The sequence below is a fragment of the Diceros bicornis genome, chromosome 13, assembly GCF_020826845.1.
Source record: "Diceros bicornis minor isolate mBicDic1 chromosome 13, mDicBic1.mat.cur, whole genome shotgun sequence".
Lineage (NCBI taxonomy): Eukaryota > Metazoa > Chordata > Mammalia > Perissodactyla > Rhinocerotidae > Diceros > Diceros bicornis.
Window position 1 is genome coordinate 14086273 of NC_080752.1, and position 19783 is coordinate 14106055.

Sequence of the window (19783 nt, forward strand, 5' to 3'; positions counted from 1 at the left end):
GGTTTTAATTTTTCCAATCTTTTATTCCAGCTCGTGATGCTGATGAGCGAGAGAAGTGGATCCATGCCTTAGAAGAAACAATTCTTCGACATACTCTTCAGCTTCAAGTAAGAATCTTTACATGGCTTCTGGATTGTTCATTAGTTTTTTTTTTTTCTGTTTTCTGTTTTTTTAAATAACTGTGATATGATGTAATGAAAACTTTTGAAAACTTTTGAAAACTTTTAATTTCTAAGTTGTTTATTCTTGCCTTTACAGTGTTATAATATATAGGAAAGTTATGGTCATTTTCTTCTGCTTTCTAAAGGGTAAAATACTGATTTTTGTCTAGAAACAAGACAGTGCAAGGCATTCTTGAAAGGGAAATACTATGTTAAAATGTGCCAGATTCATTTTTTAAATTTAGTATCTATATTTGGTTATTGATATAACCAAATTATTATAATAATGTGTGATAATAGATAAGTGCTGAGAAGTTGACCTACTTTTCTTGTTATAGGATTTGGCAGTTACCATGTATGTTGGGTAGTACTCTTTGGGATGAAAGTGAAAGAAAAAACTCAAACTGGTTTAAGAAAAAAGCAAATCTGGTTTAGGTGTGGTTTGAGGTAGGCACTTAAACAATGTCATGAGGACCCAGATCCCCCGTCTCTATTTCTAGGTCCCATTTCTTCTGGGTTGGCTTTATTTTTAGATAGATTCTCCCTTTGTGCTGGTAAGGTGGTTGCAGCAATTTCAGCTGCCCATTGTAGGAACTCCAAGTTCATAGGACCATAATACGATTAATAGGATTAATGCTGATCACCTTAATCAGTCATTTTCCCAATCCTGACCAGTCATAATTTCACAGTCATACAACACTTGTGGAGCTGGGATGTTATCTGCTTCACTAGAAACACATTGCTGGTAGGGTAGAAGGTGGTCTCCCCAAGCAAAATAGGGAAAGAAAGATGCTGGGTGACAAAAACAACAAATGTCTACTCTACCATACTGAAGATAGTTTTCTATGTTTATTCTCCAATGAAAGAGCTTATATTGTGGCATATAGAGGATTTTGTTTTGATTATTTTGATTTATAGGATTGAATTGTAGAAAACTAATGTTTTATAACCCTTTCTCTCTACTTATCTTTGTCCTATACCAGGAATTGGCTTGATTAGACAAGATAGTATAGGGCATCCCAGCTCCTACAAGATGAAGTGTTCAAATAGAGGCTTAAAAAAATTATTCGAGGATGTGGTTATTAAGAGACTGTAAGAAATGAATATGGAATTGAACTATGAGATATACAAGTTACTGTATGAGCTATGCCTTTTAAAAGCAACTTCATAATTTCTATAGGTTTCTTTTTAATTTAGGCAGTTTTATAAATGACTGTGGCATCATTTCAGCAAATTTGTGATTCAGTAAGAAGATACGTGTTTTAAGAATCATATTAGACTGAATGTGGCAGATGAGATTCCCTCCACAGTTGGTTAGACTGACATTCAAGTCTCTCTATGATCTATTCTCAGCCTGCTTTTCTAGACATTTCTGCCACTATACCCCTACATAAACCTTCTGCCAGTGTGCTGCTGCTTGCTTGCTTTCCTCTGAACTCATCTTTTCATTTCATTTTTTTTTTTAATTTTTTTAATTTATTTATTTTTTCCCCAAAGCCCCAGTAGATGGTTGTATGTCACAGCTGCACATCCTTCTAGTTGCTGTATGTGGGACACGGCCTCAGCATGGCCAGAGAAGCAGTGCATCAGTGCATGCCCGGGATCCCAACCTGGGCCGCCAGGAGCAGAGCGCACGCACTTAACCACTAAGCCACGGGGCTGGCCCCATCTTTTCATTTCTGATCTTCACATTCTTGCTCGTGATGTTCTGTCTCTGAAATGCCATCTGCCTTTATTTACTGCCCCTTTTCTTTAAGCCCATTTCGGAACTGACCTCTTCTGGGTCACTTCCCTGACTGACCCCTCCTCCCCCACCCCCCAAACTCAAAGTGATCTCTTTTCTTTGAATGTCATACTTGTTGCACAATTCACTAAGTCCTTATCATACTCTTCTTTGTCTTTTAAAGTATGTATGGGCCGGCCCCGTGGCTTAGCGGTTGAGTGCGCGCGCTCTGCTGCTGGCGGCCGGGGTTCGGATCCCGGGCGCGCACCGACGCACCGCTTCTCCGGCCCTGCTGAGGCCGCGTCCCACATACAGCAACTAGAAGGAAGTGCAGCTATGACATACAACTATCTACTGGGGCTTTGGGGGGAAAAAATAAATAAATAAAATTATGAAAAAAAAAAAGTATATATAACTTCCCACCTTAGGATGCAGATTCCTTAAGATCAGGTGCCTAATTTGATCCAATTTTGGAATTTATGAGCTTTTGCTAAGAAGAGAGCTTACATGTTTTGGGGAATAACAAGACGAAAAAGATAAATTTGAGAAATCTTAAACTCTGATAGCTTTGATATTTTAAAATAGACGTAATACAAAAGAATTCTTTATATATTTTTTTCTAAAGTTCATGCAGAAGATAGAACATTTAGAAATATGTAATTAAATGTTAATTTGACTGGTAAAAAAGTAAAGATTCTCTTCCCAGAGATAGTGAAGTCTGGTAAAGAACTTGACTCTGGAGCCAGAATGCCTTGGTTTGTATCTCATCGCCACCACTTACATTTAACTCTTGACATTGAACTTACTCTGAGTTCCAGTGTCCTCATCTGTAAAATGAGGATAATAAAACCTTATTTTGTAGGGTTGTTTTGATGATTAAATGGGTTAAATGCAGATTTGTTGTAATAATACCTAGCTATAGTAAGAACTTGATAAATGCTAGCTACCATTACTACAACAACTGCTTTTACCATTCCCACTCCCATTAGTTGGCATTCTAAATAGTGCTCAATGACTGTTAATTAAATGAAGAAATAATTGAAGAAATTAACAAACAAACAGATAATGTGTCGGTTGTTTTTCCATTGCTGTTTACTGAGTACTCTGAGATTTATAACATACTGTTTGGTACTGTGGAGTAGGCACTCATGGAGCTTTCTTCCAAATGGGCGTGAAATTGAATTTCATCTCCACTTTAGCCATTAAACTGTACTGCTTTGACCTTGTCATTACTAAGAGCTGCACCACCTCCAAAATATTGAATTTAAAAGTGTTTTCTCTTTGACCACAATTTTCTTACCTTCATCCTCTTCTAGCACTTTACTTCTTCTGAACTTTTCTCCTTTCGTTTTGGTCTAAGCTCTACTTCTCCATTTTTCCTGGCCATTTAGTACCTTTCTAGTTTTGCTTTTCTCATTCCCCAGTGTAGACGTTATGGTCTGCTTCTTTGACATTGATTTTGCTATCACCTTTAAAATTTCTTGTCACTGGGTGTTTTGTGCAGTATACCATTCTGGTTTCCATGCCCCAGAGCCCCCATTGTCTGGTTTCTCTGCTTCTAGTACTGTGAGGTCACCAAATTGAGATGGCTTTATCTATTACAATTTAAATTTTGTCTAACTTTAATTGGATTTCTATAACTATTTAATAGTCGTCTTATTGACTTTTTTTTGATTTTCAATTAAATCCCCACAGTGGAATCTTTTTCATTAGTGTTCAGTATCTAATACTGCCTGCTCCCTTCTTTATAAAAAAAGGTCTCTCTTCTTCTTCAGCAGTTCTTAGTGACTTCACCTATACTTTCTTTCTCTGCTTACATATTTCAAAGAAAAAATTATTCTCACTCTTTCCCAAAGTTAACACTATACTCATACTCTTGACTGCATGATGTTTCCTTTGAGACTGTGACCTTCTCTATCAGCCACTACTGTTTTCATGGATTCAGCTAAAACTTGTGTATAGATGACTCTTCCTCCCCTCTCTTCCCCTCCATTTTTATCTCTCTTTTGATATTTAGCTTTAGTCTTTCCTTTTGAATTTTGCCAGTTAGCTGTCTCCTTGGAACTCAGCCTCAGCATGGATAAAACTGAGCTTATCTCCTTCCTCCTCAAACCCATCTCTTTATCCCATTTTTCTGTTTCTGTTAATGACAGCATTATTCTCTGAGCCATTGAGGTTTGAAAGTTGAGAGTCCTCTTAGGTGATAACTTCTAACCTGCCAAACCTGGAGACTCTTTTTTTCTTTTCTTTTGTTTTTTTTATAGAATCACTCACACTCCTCCATTCATTTGACTATCATTTTTGTTACCTCTTGCCACCTCTATTTCTAGCGCCCTCCTAAATATTCTTGAATTTATTCTCCTCTTTATCCTATAAATGAGCAACTATAATTAATGATCTTAAGACATCCACAACTGTGAAAAACCTGTAATGGTTTACATTTGCCTGTAGGATGAAGTAAAACTTCTTTTTTTTTTTTGTGAGGAAGATCAGCCCTGAGCTAACATCCATGCCAATCCTCCTCTTTTTGCTGAGGAAGACTGGCCCTAAGCTAACATCCGTGCCCATCTTCCTCCACTTTATGTGTGACGCCGCCAAGCATGGCCTGAAGAGCAGTGCATCGGTGTGTGCCCGGGATCTGAACCCGGGCTGCCAGCAGTGGAGCAGGAGCACTTAACCGCTATGCCATGGGGCCGGCCCCCCCGAAGTAAAATTTCTTATTAGGGGATTTCAGGCTCTCTTTGATTTGACCCCAGCCTACCTTTCCACTTCCTGTCCCTACATGTACCTGATGCTCCACATAGAAATCTTTTCTGATTCCATGCTTCTGCTCATGCTACTCTTAAGCCCTCACCATCCCCACTCCTCAAATTTGCCTCTGTAAGACTCATTCCAATCATTCAAGACCCAGTGCACATATTACCTTTTCATTTCATTTTTTCTTATCACTGTAATAAAAAGTAGTATCTTACCTCCTTAACCTCTGCTATAATTTCCACTTCTGTTTTAGCCCATATAACATTCTGCTTTGTAATAATACATAATAGTAGCAACTAATATTTGAGCACTTTTTATGTGCCAGGAACTGTGTGGGCTTTACAGGCATTATCTCTTTTAACAATACCTTATTATTTAACTCATCTCCCACTTGAGATTATAAGTTTCATGAGGCTAGAGAGAATCTATCTTATTGATAGTATGTTTCCCATATTACCTTTGCAAAACCTAACTGGCACTGTCCAAGCTTCTGAATATGGTTTAGGAGGCAGTATATTATAGTAAAAAATCTTTAGAGCTAGGCTGACCAGGACTTGGGTCCTGGCTCTGCCCTCTTACCAGCTGTGTAATCTCAAGTAAGTACTTAATTACTCTTAAACCTCTTTTAAACTTTACCTGATCTTTAAAGGTAGGTATAAAACCTCAATAAAGTAGTTGTGGTAAGATATTACACCTTGTACATAGAAGGTACTCATAAATATTAGTTCCGTTCTTCCTTCCATTCTGATTAACCCTAAATTCATCTGGAGCATCTCTTTTCCCTTTCCTTCTATCTTTCCTCTGTTCTTTTCTTTTCCTATTGTTCCTGCTCCTCTGTGGGTATCTGTAAATTGCAATTAGGATAGTCTGAGGTTGGGAGAAGACAACTACAATCTTCTCTCTCCTTTGAATTGCTATGGAAGTTGAGATTCCAGTAGTCATTCTAAACTTGTTGCATGTTAGCTTGTGGTATCTTTTCATGTATTTACACCCAAGTAAATTAGGACACTCCTTGAAGAGAGGCCAGAGAGGCTGCTGAGCCTCTTAATCCCCCTTCTTAGCCTGTAAGAGGCATTCAGTGGATATTTGATGATACTGATTAAGGGAGGGAAACCTTTTAGATTCTTTATTTACCCTACTAAGCTTTAGTACAAACCAAATGCTGAGAGATTGCCAAGGAAGGGATTGATCACTGGAAGAAGACAGGATTTTACATCCTGTAGGTTTTGCAGCATCCTATATTATACAAAGTATAATGAATTATTGCCGCTTGTCTGGATATCATACAGGTGTAAAAATCAGTTTTGTAAATTTGGGCCCATTTTAGAAAAAACTCTTGCAAGCCCAGAATTCCAATGTTTAAAGTATTATATCATGATGTTATTTAATGTGGACAAACATAGGGGCCGGCCCCGTGGCTTAGCGGTTAAGTGCGCGCTCTCCACTACTGGCAGCCCAGGTTCAGATCCCAGGCGCGCCCCGACGCACCGCTTCTCTGGCCATGCTGAGGCCGCGTCCCACATACAGCAACTAGAAGGATGTGCAACTATGACATACAACTATCTACTGGGGCTTTGGGGGAAAAAAAAAAGGAGGAGGATTGGCAATAGATGTTAGCTCAGAGCCGGTCTTCCTCACCAAAAAAAATAAAATAATGTGGACAAACATAAAGCTAGGTATGAACTTCTTAGGTTTAAAACCTTATAGAACTAACTATATATCCAAAAGAAAATTGCAAATTAAATACAAAGAAAACACAAAGCAATAAAATCTAAATTAACATTAATGTGATGAATGATATTATCTTGCTAAAAGTAGGTTACTACTTACAATGTGAAAATGGTACTGCCTGTTAGGGTATAGAATCGTTTTAAGTTTGGCATGCATACACTACTGTGTGGAATATGATGACTCTGTCTTCTCCCCACTTTTCTCTGTTCTAACTACTGGGAAACCTTCCTTAGTACAGCATGTGCTATGAGGTCATTTGGCCTTCACTTCACACATATGTTATTTTCGTGGTCAAGGCTCTTCTGTGACAAGTAGTAGTACTTCATGCCAACTTGATTATAAACAAAAACATGGGCAGTGAAATAACTTGGTAGCATTTGGATTTAGGGTTGACACTGAGCTGATTCAGTGTGTGGTTATACTAATTTTTGTAGGTTATCAGAAATGAAAACACAGAAGATTGTGGTAGAGACTTTTTTAGATCCCCATTTGAAAACTCTCATGTAGATGTTTAATTGAGTAGTATAGATCTTTAAGTTTTCTACTCTTATGCTATAAATGAGTTGATATTTTAAAAAATTTTATACTAAATGGCTTCTGTGATTATTCTTTGGGCCAAGAAATTGGGCTATAATTGTCCTTGTTGTCTAAGTTTACGTAGGCCACGATAGATTGTATCTTAGGTGGTTATCAAATTGGAATTTCATTCCCACTGTCTTATAATTTTATAATTTTTGTCCTTTGCTTTTTGTTCACTGTCCATTGGCTTTGATCTCAAGCCTCTAGAGAGAAAGGACATGATACTTGTGTAAGAATATGGCTGAAGGAAATAGGGAGGGCTGGTAGAAACCTCACCAGAAATGTCAGTGAATCTGTGGGTGAATGGGTAAAACATCATTATAAATAAAGGAGATGTGATAGAATTCAGATTGCAAATCATTATCGAGGCTGGAAAAAAATAAAGCCATTCTGAAGCCTTTCTTCAAAATTAGATAGTTTGATAATTGCATATGTGCCAAACTTTGGCTGTAGACAAACACAAATTTGGTATTTAAGGTGCAATTTAGTATAGTGGCTGAGAAATTAATCTTTAGTATTAGGATACCTTGATTCTACCCTCTTTTCTATAATGGCTTATATGTCTAACTGGGTAGCTAAGATTATAGTCAGGCATCCCTTAACGACGGGGATATGTTCTGAGAAAAGCGTCGTTAGGCGATTTTTGTCGTTGTGCAAACATCATAGAGTGTACTTACACAAACCTAGATGGTAGAACCTGCTACACACCTAGGCCATATGGTACTAATCTTATGGGACCACTGTCGTACGTGCGGTCCACCATTCACCGAGATGTCATTGTGCGGCACATGACTGTAATAGAAATCTGTTGAGTGTTTTTCTTGTGTGTTAAGCTACTTCACTGAAGATTAGTTTTTTGAACATACATTTCAATTCCTCAATATATAAAGACCTGTTTAGTACCACTGTATTGTTTACCCTGGCCTCATTAGATTTTATTTTTGTATCGTATAGAAAAATAGATATGTTTTATTTTCCTCCCTTGAAGCCCTTTGTTTCCCAAAGGAAATGATTGCAATAAAGCTGTGTCACTGCTTCCACAGGTAAAGTGGTATGGAGAAGTAGCCAGTTGCTTGGGTTTCCTATAACAAGGGAAAATTCCCCTAAGGGCTGTTGCCAATGTCATTACTATTACTGAGGGCAAATGAATTTCTGGCTCCTAAATTGGAATTTAGGATTCTAGGATTCCTTTTTTTAATCAATTCTATTTTACTAGTGGTAGCCCATCTATTTTGAACTCTTGGAAAACAACTAAGAACAGATGGTCTAGTTTTATAGATGTTTAAGGTTATTCCTTTAATTTCCAGTTATTTTAACTGTGTTGTTATGGAAATCTTTTAGAACTTATGATATATTTTCCTGCTTTCTCTTTATAAAAATAAGGTTTAAAAGTTAAAAAAAAATAGGCCATGCTCAATTCAGAACATATAGAGAATACAGAAAAGTTATTTATCTGGTTAATAAAAAACAGTTAAATATTTATCGAACACTTAATGTGTTCCGTGCGCTATACTATTTGTAGAGGATATAATTGTGAATAAATGACATATTGTCTTTCTCTTTATGGAGCTCAGTCTAGTATAAAGAAGAAAATAAAAATCATGAGGATTGGATTTTTGAAAAACTACAATAAAGCAATGACATAAGTAAGTCATGCTTCTAAAAAATTTTAAACTATGTAGAAGTATATAATATAAAAGCAATAGCTTTTCCCACACCTTTCTTTAGAGATAAACGTATAGTTCTCATTTGTTAACTTCCTAATCCTAATGTAAAGTTAGAGTGCATAAAAGCTGGAACATGTAAAATGAAGAGTAGGCAAAAGACCTGAACAGACATTTCTCCAAAGAAGATATACAGATGGCCAACAGGCACATGAAAAGATGTTCAACATTATTAACTCTCAGGGAAATGCAAATCAAAACTACAATGAGATAGCACTCATGCCCGTCAGAATGGCTATAATTAACAAGACAGGAAACAACAAGTGTTGGAGAGGGTGTGGAGAGAAGGGAACTCTCATACACTGCTGGTGGGAGTGCAAACTGGTGCAGCCACTATGGAAAACAGTATGGAGAGTCCTCAAAAAATTAAGGATAGAACTACCATACGATCCCGCTATTCCACTGCTGGGTATTTATCCAAAGAACTTGAAAACACCAATGCGTAAAGATATATGCACCCCTGTGTTCATTGCAGCATTATTCACAATAGCCAAGACTTGGAAGCAACCTAAGTGCCCATCAAGGGACGAATGGATAAAGAAGATGTGGTATATATACACAATGGAATACTACTCAGCCATAAGAAACGATGAAATCCAGCCATTTGTGACAACATGGATGGACATTGAGAGTATTATGCAAAGTGAAATAAGTCAGAGGGAGACGGTCAAATACCATATGATCTCACTCATTAAGTAGTAGATAATAACAACCACAAACAAACACACAGAGACAGAGATTGGATTGGTGGTTAGCGGGGGGGGGGGGGGCGAAAGGGATAATTAGGCACATGCGTGTAGTGATGGATTGTAATTAATATTTGGGTGGTGAACATGAGAACATGATGTAATCCATGCAGAAATAAAAAAATATATGTAAAAACATAAAAGAAATAAAAATGAAGAATAATTACACAATACAAAGCCATCTCACCCATTTGTGGCAAGGAGTTGTGTACCTTCCAACCATTTTTGGCAACTCCTGTATTTTTTGTGTGTGTGAGGAAGATCAGCCCTGAGCTAACATCCATGCCAATCTTCCTCTTTTTGCTGAGGAAGACCGGCCCTGGGCTAACATCTGTGCCCATCTTCCTCCACGATATATGAGATGCCGCCAAAGCATGGCCTGACAAGCGGTGCATTGGTGTGCACCCCAGATCCAAACCCCAGCCGCCAGCAGCGGAGCAGGCGCGCTTAACCGCTACACCACTGGCCCGGCCCCCCAACCCATGTATTTTTAGTGAAATCTACAAGTTGTTTCAGAAGAAAGTTAAGTGACCAATGCAGAATTTTACCTGTAAAAATTGGGGCAATAGTACCTATGTAATATAATTTTAAATTTTAAATGGTACTTAAGGGCCGGCCCTGTGGCTTGGCGGTTAAGTGCGCGCGCTCCGCTGCTGACGGCCTGGGTTCGGATCCCAGGCGTGCACCGACGCACCGCTTCTCCGGCCATGCTGAGGCCGCGTCCCACATGCAGCAGCTGGAGGGATGTGCAGCTATGACATACGACTATCTACTGGGGCTATAAGGGGAAAAAAATAAATAAATAAAATCTTTAAATGGTACTTAAAAGACTCATAGAAAAACGGCCCTCTGCTGCTCCACTTTCTCTGTTCTGCTTGCTAGACTAGCCATTTTCAGTCTTTTTAGCTGTTTATGCTGCTGTTTTCATAGTATAATACCTAGCATTTCATTCATTCAACAGACATTTATTAAGCACCTCATACGTGCCAGTCCCTGTGTGAGGAGATGCTAAAGATTCAGTGGTGAACAAGGCAGTACACTATCATAGTCATTGTGGGATTTATAGAGAGTGTTCATTCCTAACCTTGAACCAAATATTTCTCTTTTGATAATGCATTGGGAATTGCAAATAATTTACAAACAAACTTTTGGAACATGGTTGCCTTGATCATAAGGTAGGGACTGCTTCTACCATATGCCAAGTGGTGTATTTATTCCATCTGGCCAGAAGTTTCTATGTGGAAATTTATTGGCTGCCTTTAGTTTTGAGACTCCTGGGTATACTGGGCAGACAAAATAGTGGAGCTATATATTCTCCTTCCAAGAGTTGTCTTTTAATGTTATCTGCTCCAGTCATTTGGCCTGAATTGCTAAGCAGATTCCTAGGGAAACTATGATTTTTTTTTTCTCTATTTTTGCTTCTTTCTGTTTCTTCTCTTGCTACCAAAAGTATTTGTCATCTATATCTGAGATGACATCAGAGAAGAATGTGATTTGTAGGTAAACATTATTGGGCTGTCTAGCAGAAATAGTATCTTTGAAAGTAGTACGTGACTTCTATATAGTAAAAAGTTTCTTTTCATCTTAATAGCTCTGGGTAAAGTTCGCCTATTTTTTACTTAATAGACTTCTTGCCATTTTAACAACTCCCTCACCCTGAACCTTAGTGTTTTGATTTTTCTCAGATTGTTTTTTATACTTCTTAATCACCATATTGTATTCTTCTTTATCTTGACAACAACAAAAAACAGGTACCAATTTAATTTAATCACTTAGTAGCCTCAGTTATGTAGTTCAGGGATAAGTATTGAAGATTTTTTTGATACGTGGGTTGGAAATCAGTTGTCATATCTGAGTGTAAGGCATCGGTCACTTAACTTCCTTCTGAAACAACTTGTAGATTTCTTTAAAAACACTTGAGTTGCCAAATTTGCTTAGAAGTCTTACAGCTTCTTGGCATAAAATGGGTAAAGTTGCCTTATATTGTGTAATTTTCATTTTAAATGCTACATCTTTTATGCACACTAACTTTACACTAGGATTGGGAAAATGAGAACTATATGTCTATAACAAACAGTTATCTTTAGTATCAAACTCTGAAAAGGTAGACTTTAGACTGTAGCTCTGACCTTTTTAAATATGTAACTAGAACATAGATGTTTATATATATGCAGTTGAGGAAAACTCAATATTATTGTTGAGAGACTGTCATAAATCATATTCTCTATTGCCATTACCTCCAATCTTAACACTTAAACCTATCAATAAAACAACTAATGATAGGGGCCAGCCCCGTGGCATAGTGGTTAAGTCCGGCACACTCCGCTTCGGTGGCCCAAGTTCTCGGGTTCAGATCTCAGGCGTGGACCCACACCACTTATCAAGCCGTGTGGTGGCGGCAACCCACATACAAAATAGAGGAGGACTGGCACAATTGTTAGCTCAGGGCTGATCTTCCTCAAGCCAAAAAAAAAAAAACTAATGATAATTGAGTCCATTAAACTTTTCCTACAACTTAACTATTTACACTATACTATCAAAAATGATGGTGCATTAGATTTTGAAACTACTGACCCCTGATGATGATGATGGGAGATTTGGAGAACACTTTAAAAGAAAATCTGACACTTTGGTAGGTACTATTAAATACAAAGTCCTTGATGACCCCATAGGTCTTTCTGTCTAGTTGGGGAGATAAGACATAAGCACATGAAAGAACTAGTAAGCAAGAATCATATAAATAAGTATTATGTTTCTTATAGGGTCAAACAGTACAGTATGTAGGCAGAATTAGAGATGTAGGCTTTTTTTCCCCCTGGCCTGGAGAACTGTTTGGTCAGCTAATATGGAATTAAGTCCTTTAGGCTGCACAGGCACAAAATGAACTGTTAGAAAAGCAGATATTAAAGGAAAATTTAAAAGGGAGGGTAGACATTGACCTTCTCCATCTGGCAAAATTAATGTATTTTTTCTCCCTCACTGTTTATAGTTTAATTGATATTTATCATAGAATTGATGTCTATTTTCAGAATCTATTACCATAGGAAATCCATTAGGAGCATACCTCATTTTATTGTGCTTCGCAGATATTGCATTTTTTACAAGATCCTCCAGCAAAAAGATTACAACTTGCTCAAGGCTCACATGATGGTTAGCAATTTTTAGCAATAAAGTATTTTTTAATTAAAGTTTGTACTTTTCTTAGACATAATGCTGTTGCACTTAAAGACTACAGTATAGTGTAAACATAACTTTTATATGCTCTTGGAAACCAGAAAATTTGTGTGACTTACTTTATTGCGATATTAGCTTTATGGCAGTGGTCTGGAACTGAACTCACAATATCTCTGAGGTATGCCTGTGTTGAACACCTAATATGTGCCAGGCATTTGGCTAAATACTGAGGATATGATGTTGAACAAAATCATATAGGATCCTTGCCTCATATACAGTCTAGTGGTGAACATAAACATTAATCAAAGAATAATGCAAATAGATAGAAGGCAGGGCAGTGGTTAGTGGGATCAACTGCTTTAGGGGCACAAGGGAAATTTTGGGGTGATAGAAATGTTCTGTCTTAATTGTGGTCACGTGTGCATACATTTATCAAAATATATTGAACTGTACATGTAAAATGGATGCATTTTATTGTATGTAAATTATAACTCAAAGATGATTAAAAAGAAGATTAACTCAAATACATGTAAAATTATAACTATGATAAGTTTAACAAAGGAGAGGTGCATGGGCTATGAGAACGTAAAATAGGAAGAATTCACATAGGCAGGGAGGAAATGATGATGAGTAGGAGTAAATTAAGTGAGGGGTGGGGACTGGTGTCAAGGGGACAGTGAAAAGACAAATCACAGCATGTGCCAAGGCCTTGAGGTTGGAAGGTCCGTGGCAAATTGAAGAAACTTGAAAAGGCCGTTGTGTGGAGGGCAGAAAATAAGGGAGTGCAAGGTGTAAGATGGAGCTAGGATGTAGGTAGGGCTAAACTTTGCAGGCCATTGTTAAAGATTGAGTTGTATCCTAAGCATAATGGAAAGCAGTTGAAGTTCTTTAATTAGGGGGGAGGAGGATGATGATGTGGTAATGCAATTGGTTTTGGAAATACTTCTGTGGCTACAGTGTTGAGAATGAGTTGGAGGAGTTAGGGTAGATTCAGGGAGCCTTTACTAAGGAGATTATTGCAAGAGGCCAGATTCTGTAATTGGGTGGTGGTAATGGAGAGAGGTGGACAGGATTGAGAATGTATTTAGGAGGTAAAAATGACAGAAGTTGGTAAAGAATTGAATGTAGAATGGAGGCGTCAAGGATGGCTAGGTTATGGTTTGTGTGTTAGAGTGGATGGTAGTGGTTTTTCATTAACTGAGATGTAGGGAGAACTGAAAGAAGATTTGGCTTTTGAGGAGTGGGTGCGGGAAGAAGAGAGTGCGTTTGGTATTGGATATTTTGGAAATTTTTACATAAACAAAGCGAAGGTATCTTTAACACTGAATGCAGCAAGCCTTTATTGAGACTTTTGTGCAGCGTGCACTATGCTAGGTGTTGTACGGGGTACCAGTAGAGCTACAAAAATTAATTCAATGCCTAAGAGTTTAGTAGCGTTAAAGGTATATAGACAACTGTGAGGAAAAATTGTAAGAGCAGAAAAGAAAATTGTCCTCCAGATCAGTAAGTTCATCTTTTATGTCTGTGATTTCCTGCATTTTTGGGTATTTTCTGTCGAAGTCCTCTAAGCCCGAACTTTTGATCTAATTTGAAGTTATGCCGTTTGGATTCCTGAAGCATCTTCATAAGCCACCTACATTCCTTATGGAGCTGTGGCACAACAGCAGGCTCACGATGTTTCACTGGATTAATAAAATAAAGCAGGCACCCATGCTTTTGTTTATTGATATAGTATCTCTTCCTCCCCTCACTCCCTCCCCCTTCTTCCACTTCCCCACCACGCGACACAAACAACTTTCCGGAAGTAAGCAAAAGCAGTTATCAAGATGAGACTTGGCTCCACAGCTGCCAAAATATTGGGGATGGCAGGCTAGAAGCCAGTGGGTGTAGGTGAAGCAACGTCTGTGTCTGTAACCGGGTCCTTCCCCAGTCGCCACCCAGTGGGAATCCCCGGGGCCAGTGCCCCGAAGCCAAGCTGAGCTCCGTTCAGCTACGACCTCCCTTTCGTGGGGGCGGCGTTGGCGCGGTGGGGTGGCGGCTGCGTGCCCAGAGGCACAGGTCCCGGCGCGGGCGCGGTCGCAAGGTGAGCCCTTAGGGCCCGCGGGGAGCCTGCTGGGTCGTGTCTGGGCTGGGGACCGGGGAGGAGGGCCTTCCGCGTCTGCGCCTGCTGCTGCCAGCCCCACCCGGGGGTGGCCTGCTCCCTTCCGCTCTCCACCCCAAAATTGGCCCAACCGCCAATCGTCAGCGCTCTCCTCCCCTACAGCAGGTGACCCATGGCCAATCGCCAGGGGTCTCGTTGCCGGGAGCCGGCAGCGCCAGCCAATCGGGGAGGCCTCTAGGCCCGGGCGGAGGCGGGGCTGGGAGAGGAGTGAGGTGGTGGACCGGGGGACTGGCTGAACCTGGCTGAACCTGGCTGGACGGACTGCGCCGCAGGCCGGGATTCCGGCCGAGGGGGGAGAAAAAGGGGTACTCGGAAGAGGCCCCCTGCTCCCTCCCCTGGAGGCACAGAGGGCGGGGGCCTTGGCGAATGGCTTTCTTGCTGGCCAGTTGCGGAGTGAGTAGACCCCGAGGGTCCGGGAGAGGGGCCGGCCCCCACCTCTGAGCCCCAGGGGTCCGTGTTGCCGGCCCTGGCCGTGGGCGCGCAGGTCGCTCTCTCCCCGCCTCCTTCCCGCTGCCCTGTGGGGTGAGTAGGTCAACGTGGCCGCTGGGGCCCTCTCTTCGCGGGCAGCTCGCCTCACTTCCTCCGCCGAGATGGGTTGGAGGCTGAGGCTAGGGCCCTCCTGTTCCACCGAGAGGTCATTCGCCACCAAACCAGATTTTGGAGTGAATCTCTTCCCCTTTTTTGATTTGTATTTGTGGAACTCTGTTTTCCTTTCTAAAGCTGTGTCAAAATATTTTAAACACAAAAGTTGAGGATTCTCTTACTGTGAAAGCTTAATTTTGACCAGTTGCTCATTAATAGATTCTCCAGTTGCAGGCCAAATATTTTTTGTTTTATTTTTGGCACTGTGTTCTTTCCTGGGCCAGTATTTTTGTGTGTAATAATTATGGATGCTATTATTTGTGAATATGTGTGTGGGGAGGGAGGTGGTTTATGCTCTTTGGGTAGCTTGTGCAAAAATATTGGAAACTTTGGATGAGGATCGCATAAAAACTGAAGAGAAAGGTTTAGATCTGAGCGCAGCTTAGTTATGGAAGATTGAGTATAATAAATAGACGAGAAAGCATGTTTTAATCATCATGCTTCTTTTTGTGGCATTAATACTGTACTTCACAAGTATTTTTGTTATAAATCGTTGAGAGATGTATTGAACAAGAAAACTTTTTGCTGGTTTAAAGTAACATTTGGTTTTGCTTGTTGATTAAACTGTTTATGTTTAGCTATGTTCAGGTAATTAAAAACAAGTCAAGTGATTACTTCTAATTTTCAGTGGAAAAGCTGGGAGGGTTCTTGAAATAGTAGTTGCAGTTTTAAGAGCTTTTGTAGTGAAGTTTAATTGGAAATTCTCATCCGCTATCTGTGAATCATCTCTCAACACTGCCTGTATTGAACTGAGTAGGTGATAAAGCCCTTTAATGAATAGTGTAACATGTGTCATTTACTTCTACTTAAAAAAATATTTTTTAAACTTTTACTTTTTGTGCAGCCCTGCAAGAGACAACTTAAATAAAAATATTATATTACCTTTCCTAGGCTAGGGAAGATACAAACCACTAAAAATCAGATTTTTAGTCTGAGAGCTTAAATGGGAAAAAAGAAAGATAACGGAGAAGCTGGATTTGTTTCTCAAGTGTCCTGAGTTTCGTTTTGACAGAGATCACATTATTCTTAAAGTGCCCCTCAGTAAATACTAGGCTGCAAAGGCTGTTGGTCACTCCATTTTGATATTTCTAAAGTTCTAGGTGTTATTGTTGTTGTTTTTTTTTAATGTGAAAACATTGTATTCTGTAGTAGTCGAACGACTCAGCCATCCCCAGTTAATAGGAAGATCAGCAGAGACTTTATTTCAGTGTAAGTTTGGTTCAACCAGGAAAGAGCATTGTGATATTATCATATTCTGCTGACTGGAAATCAGACAGTTGCATGGTTTGCAGTCTATTGCTTGAGAAAGAGGATATCAAACTTTAATTCTAAAAAGCAAATTCTAGGATGTCCCCTGAGATGTGTCGAGTTCTGTCAGTATCTAAACTTCATGATGTTGAGTGATAACTGATGTGTATGGAAAGTCCATAGAAAAAAACAGTTTTCATGATTATTATAATGCACTTAGCTTCAAATTATATTTGGGAAGATTTTTCAATAAAGGTTTAAACAAGATTATGTTTGAAAGTCTAGTTCTTATGCTGAAATGTAATTAAGCCAAGTGTCTTTCCCTAAATATTTTAATTAATTGAAGTTCCACCACACACAGGCGATGAGTCATTTAGAGCCGTTTTCTGTCTCCAGTCACTAGGTACTGTTAATTTTGTCTTAGTAATATCTCTTGAATTTGGCCTCTCTTTTCCACATGATAATGCTTTAATTCAGGCCCTCATCATCTCTCACCTAGGCTTTTGCAGAACCTTTTCTTAACTAGATTTTTGCAAAACCTAACTAGTCCCCCTGTCACTGGACTCCCTTTACCCATACTCTTTACTCAAAATCAGATCCAACTGAGTCTCTCCTGGGCTTAAAAATCTATTTTGGCTCCCCTCTTGCCAAGGTCCAGCTGCCTGACATGTCCTTCCAGGCCCTTCACAACCTGGTCCCAATTTCTCTTGATTCTGGACTCAGCTGCAGGTGCTCTACCCAAGGCATCCACTCTAACACTGTGACGTGTTAGTTACTTAGAACATTCTATAGCCTCTCATAGCTCTTTGTCCTTTCACAGCCTTTCCCTCTTGCTTCGAGTTATAATTGTTAGAATTCTGTCAAGTGATAAACCTCTTTCTTCCTTTAACATGGTTTGTGTGTGACTTTGTTTAATATCTTCCTTCAGGCAGAGTGAGAGTTGCTCTTGTCTTTGGTTAGTGCTACAGCATGTTCATATCGTTATATTACAGCCTTCACTAGGTTTATTGTAAATTTTTTGTTCACATGTCTGACTCTTGCATTAGACTGTAACCTAGAGATCAGAGGTCCTTACTTATCTTTGTATCCCCAGGGCCTTTGTCCCTAGTCAGTGGTTGGCACATAGTAGGTGCTCAAGGAATGCTTGTTAAATGATCAAAATATGTGACTTATTCATGTCTGTGTGTGCAAACCCTTGGCACACTCCTCGGCTATACTGGAGTTAGGTTTATCCCTGTGATTTAGAAATGTTTTCTAAGTCACCAAGCTCCCTGGTTGCTACCAAGCTTGCAAGGCAGGATTGGAGAAAATGTTCAGAAACAATGTTACAAATGGTGAGCAGATTCCCAGGCAAGAGGACACCCCCCCACCCCCCACCCCTTGCAAATCTACCTGACCTCTAATGTAGTTGAAAGAATACTAATAGCTGTACCAGCATAAATTGGTTCTGTGGTAGTATCATAGGAAAAAGAAGGCTAGAGAAATGAAGGGGACTGCTTGTACGGGGTGAAATTTGAGCTCATTCCAGATTAGGTAATGATTAATTATATTTGCTATTACCTGTATTGTCCTTAAAGATGTCCTTTGAGGATGATAGTACCTGACACATAATGGATATTCAATAAATATTTGTGTCATGAATGAATGGTAGTGGTTGCCGTGGGTGTGGGTGTGGGTGTGGGTGGGGTGGTGGGGAGGGAGAGAGAAAGACTTGGAGTTCATTTATTTCTGGAGACACCTTTAAGAACCTTGCTTCTTTGCTATATTGACTGAGCAACTCATTTTGTTTTTTCCGAAATATGCCACTTCAACCAAGTTATTCTGCTTACTTGGTTGTTTCTTTGCATTCTCCGCATTCCGGAGCCTGTTTTTAAATCTGGCTGCATTAGTCTTTCTCATTCAGTTTCAAGGTTACACTAAATGATAACAGTTTGCTTGGGTTTTAACATTCTTTGTGATTCCATGGAGGACTTGGCTGCAGTTGGAACCTGTAAGTTGTTATTGTCTTTGTTTAAACAAAATTAATCTTTTTCCAAAGGTGAATAAGTGGACCAGGTTTTTCTAATATGCTGAGGTATTGACTTACCTGGTGAACATGGTTACCTGGAGATATTGGCTTTGCAGAATCGTAGAACTGGAAGGAATCTTAAAGTTTGAATTCAGCCTCTACCTCTTTTTATAGTGGTGGAAACAGTCTCAGTGAATTCCAGTTCAGCTACTCATTTTGATTTACTTTCAGATTCAGCATCTGAATCTGAAAAATATCATCTTCTGTCCTTCTGCAAGAGAATATTGTTCCTCATTGGGCCTTCTTGTGCTTTTCAGCCCTCTTTGTACTTATTACTAGCTCCTCAGTCTGGGAGCATGCCTTTTCTGGTTATTCTACATTTTCCTGCAGATTCATTCTTGGCCCTTCTCTGCTTTCTGTTCCAGGAGGCTAACTTGCAGCCTATGTCACCTGGGGTCCTTTATCTTCTGGCTTTTGGTTGGGTTTAGCCAATGGGAGGCAGCGACAGAAGATGGAAGGAAAAATAGAAAGAACCTGTGAGGTATTTATTCCTCCTGCTCCTTCTCTGCTTTGGTGCATTTCTAGCAGTGGCAATGTCCTACACCTAGGGTGTCCTGTGAGTAGCTCCTCCTCTGATTGGCCTCTGTTGCCATTTCCTTCCTTGGTCCTTCAGGCTTGAGGTGGTGAGGGCTTCCTGCTGTTCCTAATTCCTGGATTCGTCAGCATCCCTTGTTAGTTTCCTTAACCCTGCCCTCATTTCTCTAGTCACTTCATTAAAGAAAAGTTCAAACATTCCATCTGATTGTGCTGTTTCCACCCAGGCCCACTGCTGTAATGCTTTTCTCCTCCCCATCTCTGTCCAAATCCTGGCACTCTAAAATGCTACCTCTGTGAAACCTTTCTTATCCTCTTAACTTATCCTTTGAATCTCTTAGTACCTTTCTCATAACACTTATTTTACCATGCTTGAATCAGTTACTTGTAGACAGATATTTATCTCCTTTAATAGATTTGAAACTCTTAGGGCAGGGTCTGTATCTTCTTTATCTCGGCATCCCCAAAGCATCCAGCATAATGCCATAGTCATAAGAGATGCCTAATGAACACATCATTATTGTAATACTGAATT

At 39.6% G+C, this 19783-nt stretch overlaps 1 protein-coding gene across 3 annotated transcripts in view; it reads left to right on the top strand.

The window, feature by feature from the left end:
- Positions 1 to 19783, top strand: part of OSBPL9 (oxysterol binding protein like 9) — a 176015-nt gene that overhangs the window by 97485 nt on the left and 58747 nt on the right. For all 3 annotated transcript variants that reach the window (XM_058552391.1, XM_058552392.1, XM_058552393.1), the window contains exon 4: positions 31 to 107. In XM_058552391.1, the coding sequence (XP_058408374.1) occupies positions 31 to 107 (77 nt within the window). The remainder of the gene's footprint in view (positions 1 to 30; positions 108 to 19783) is intronic.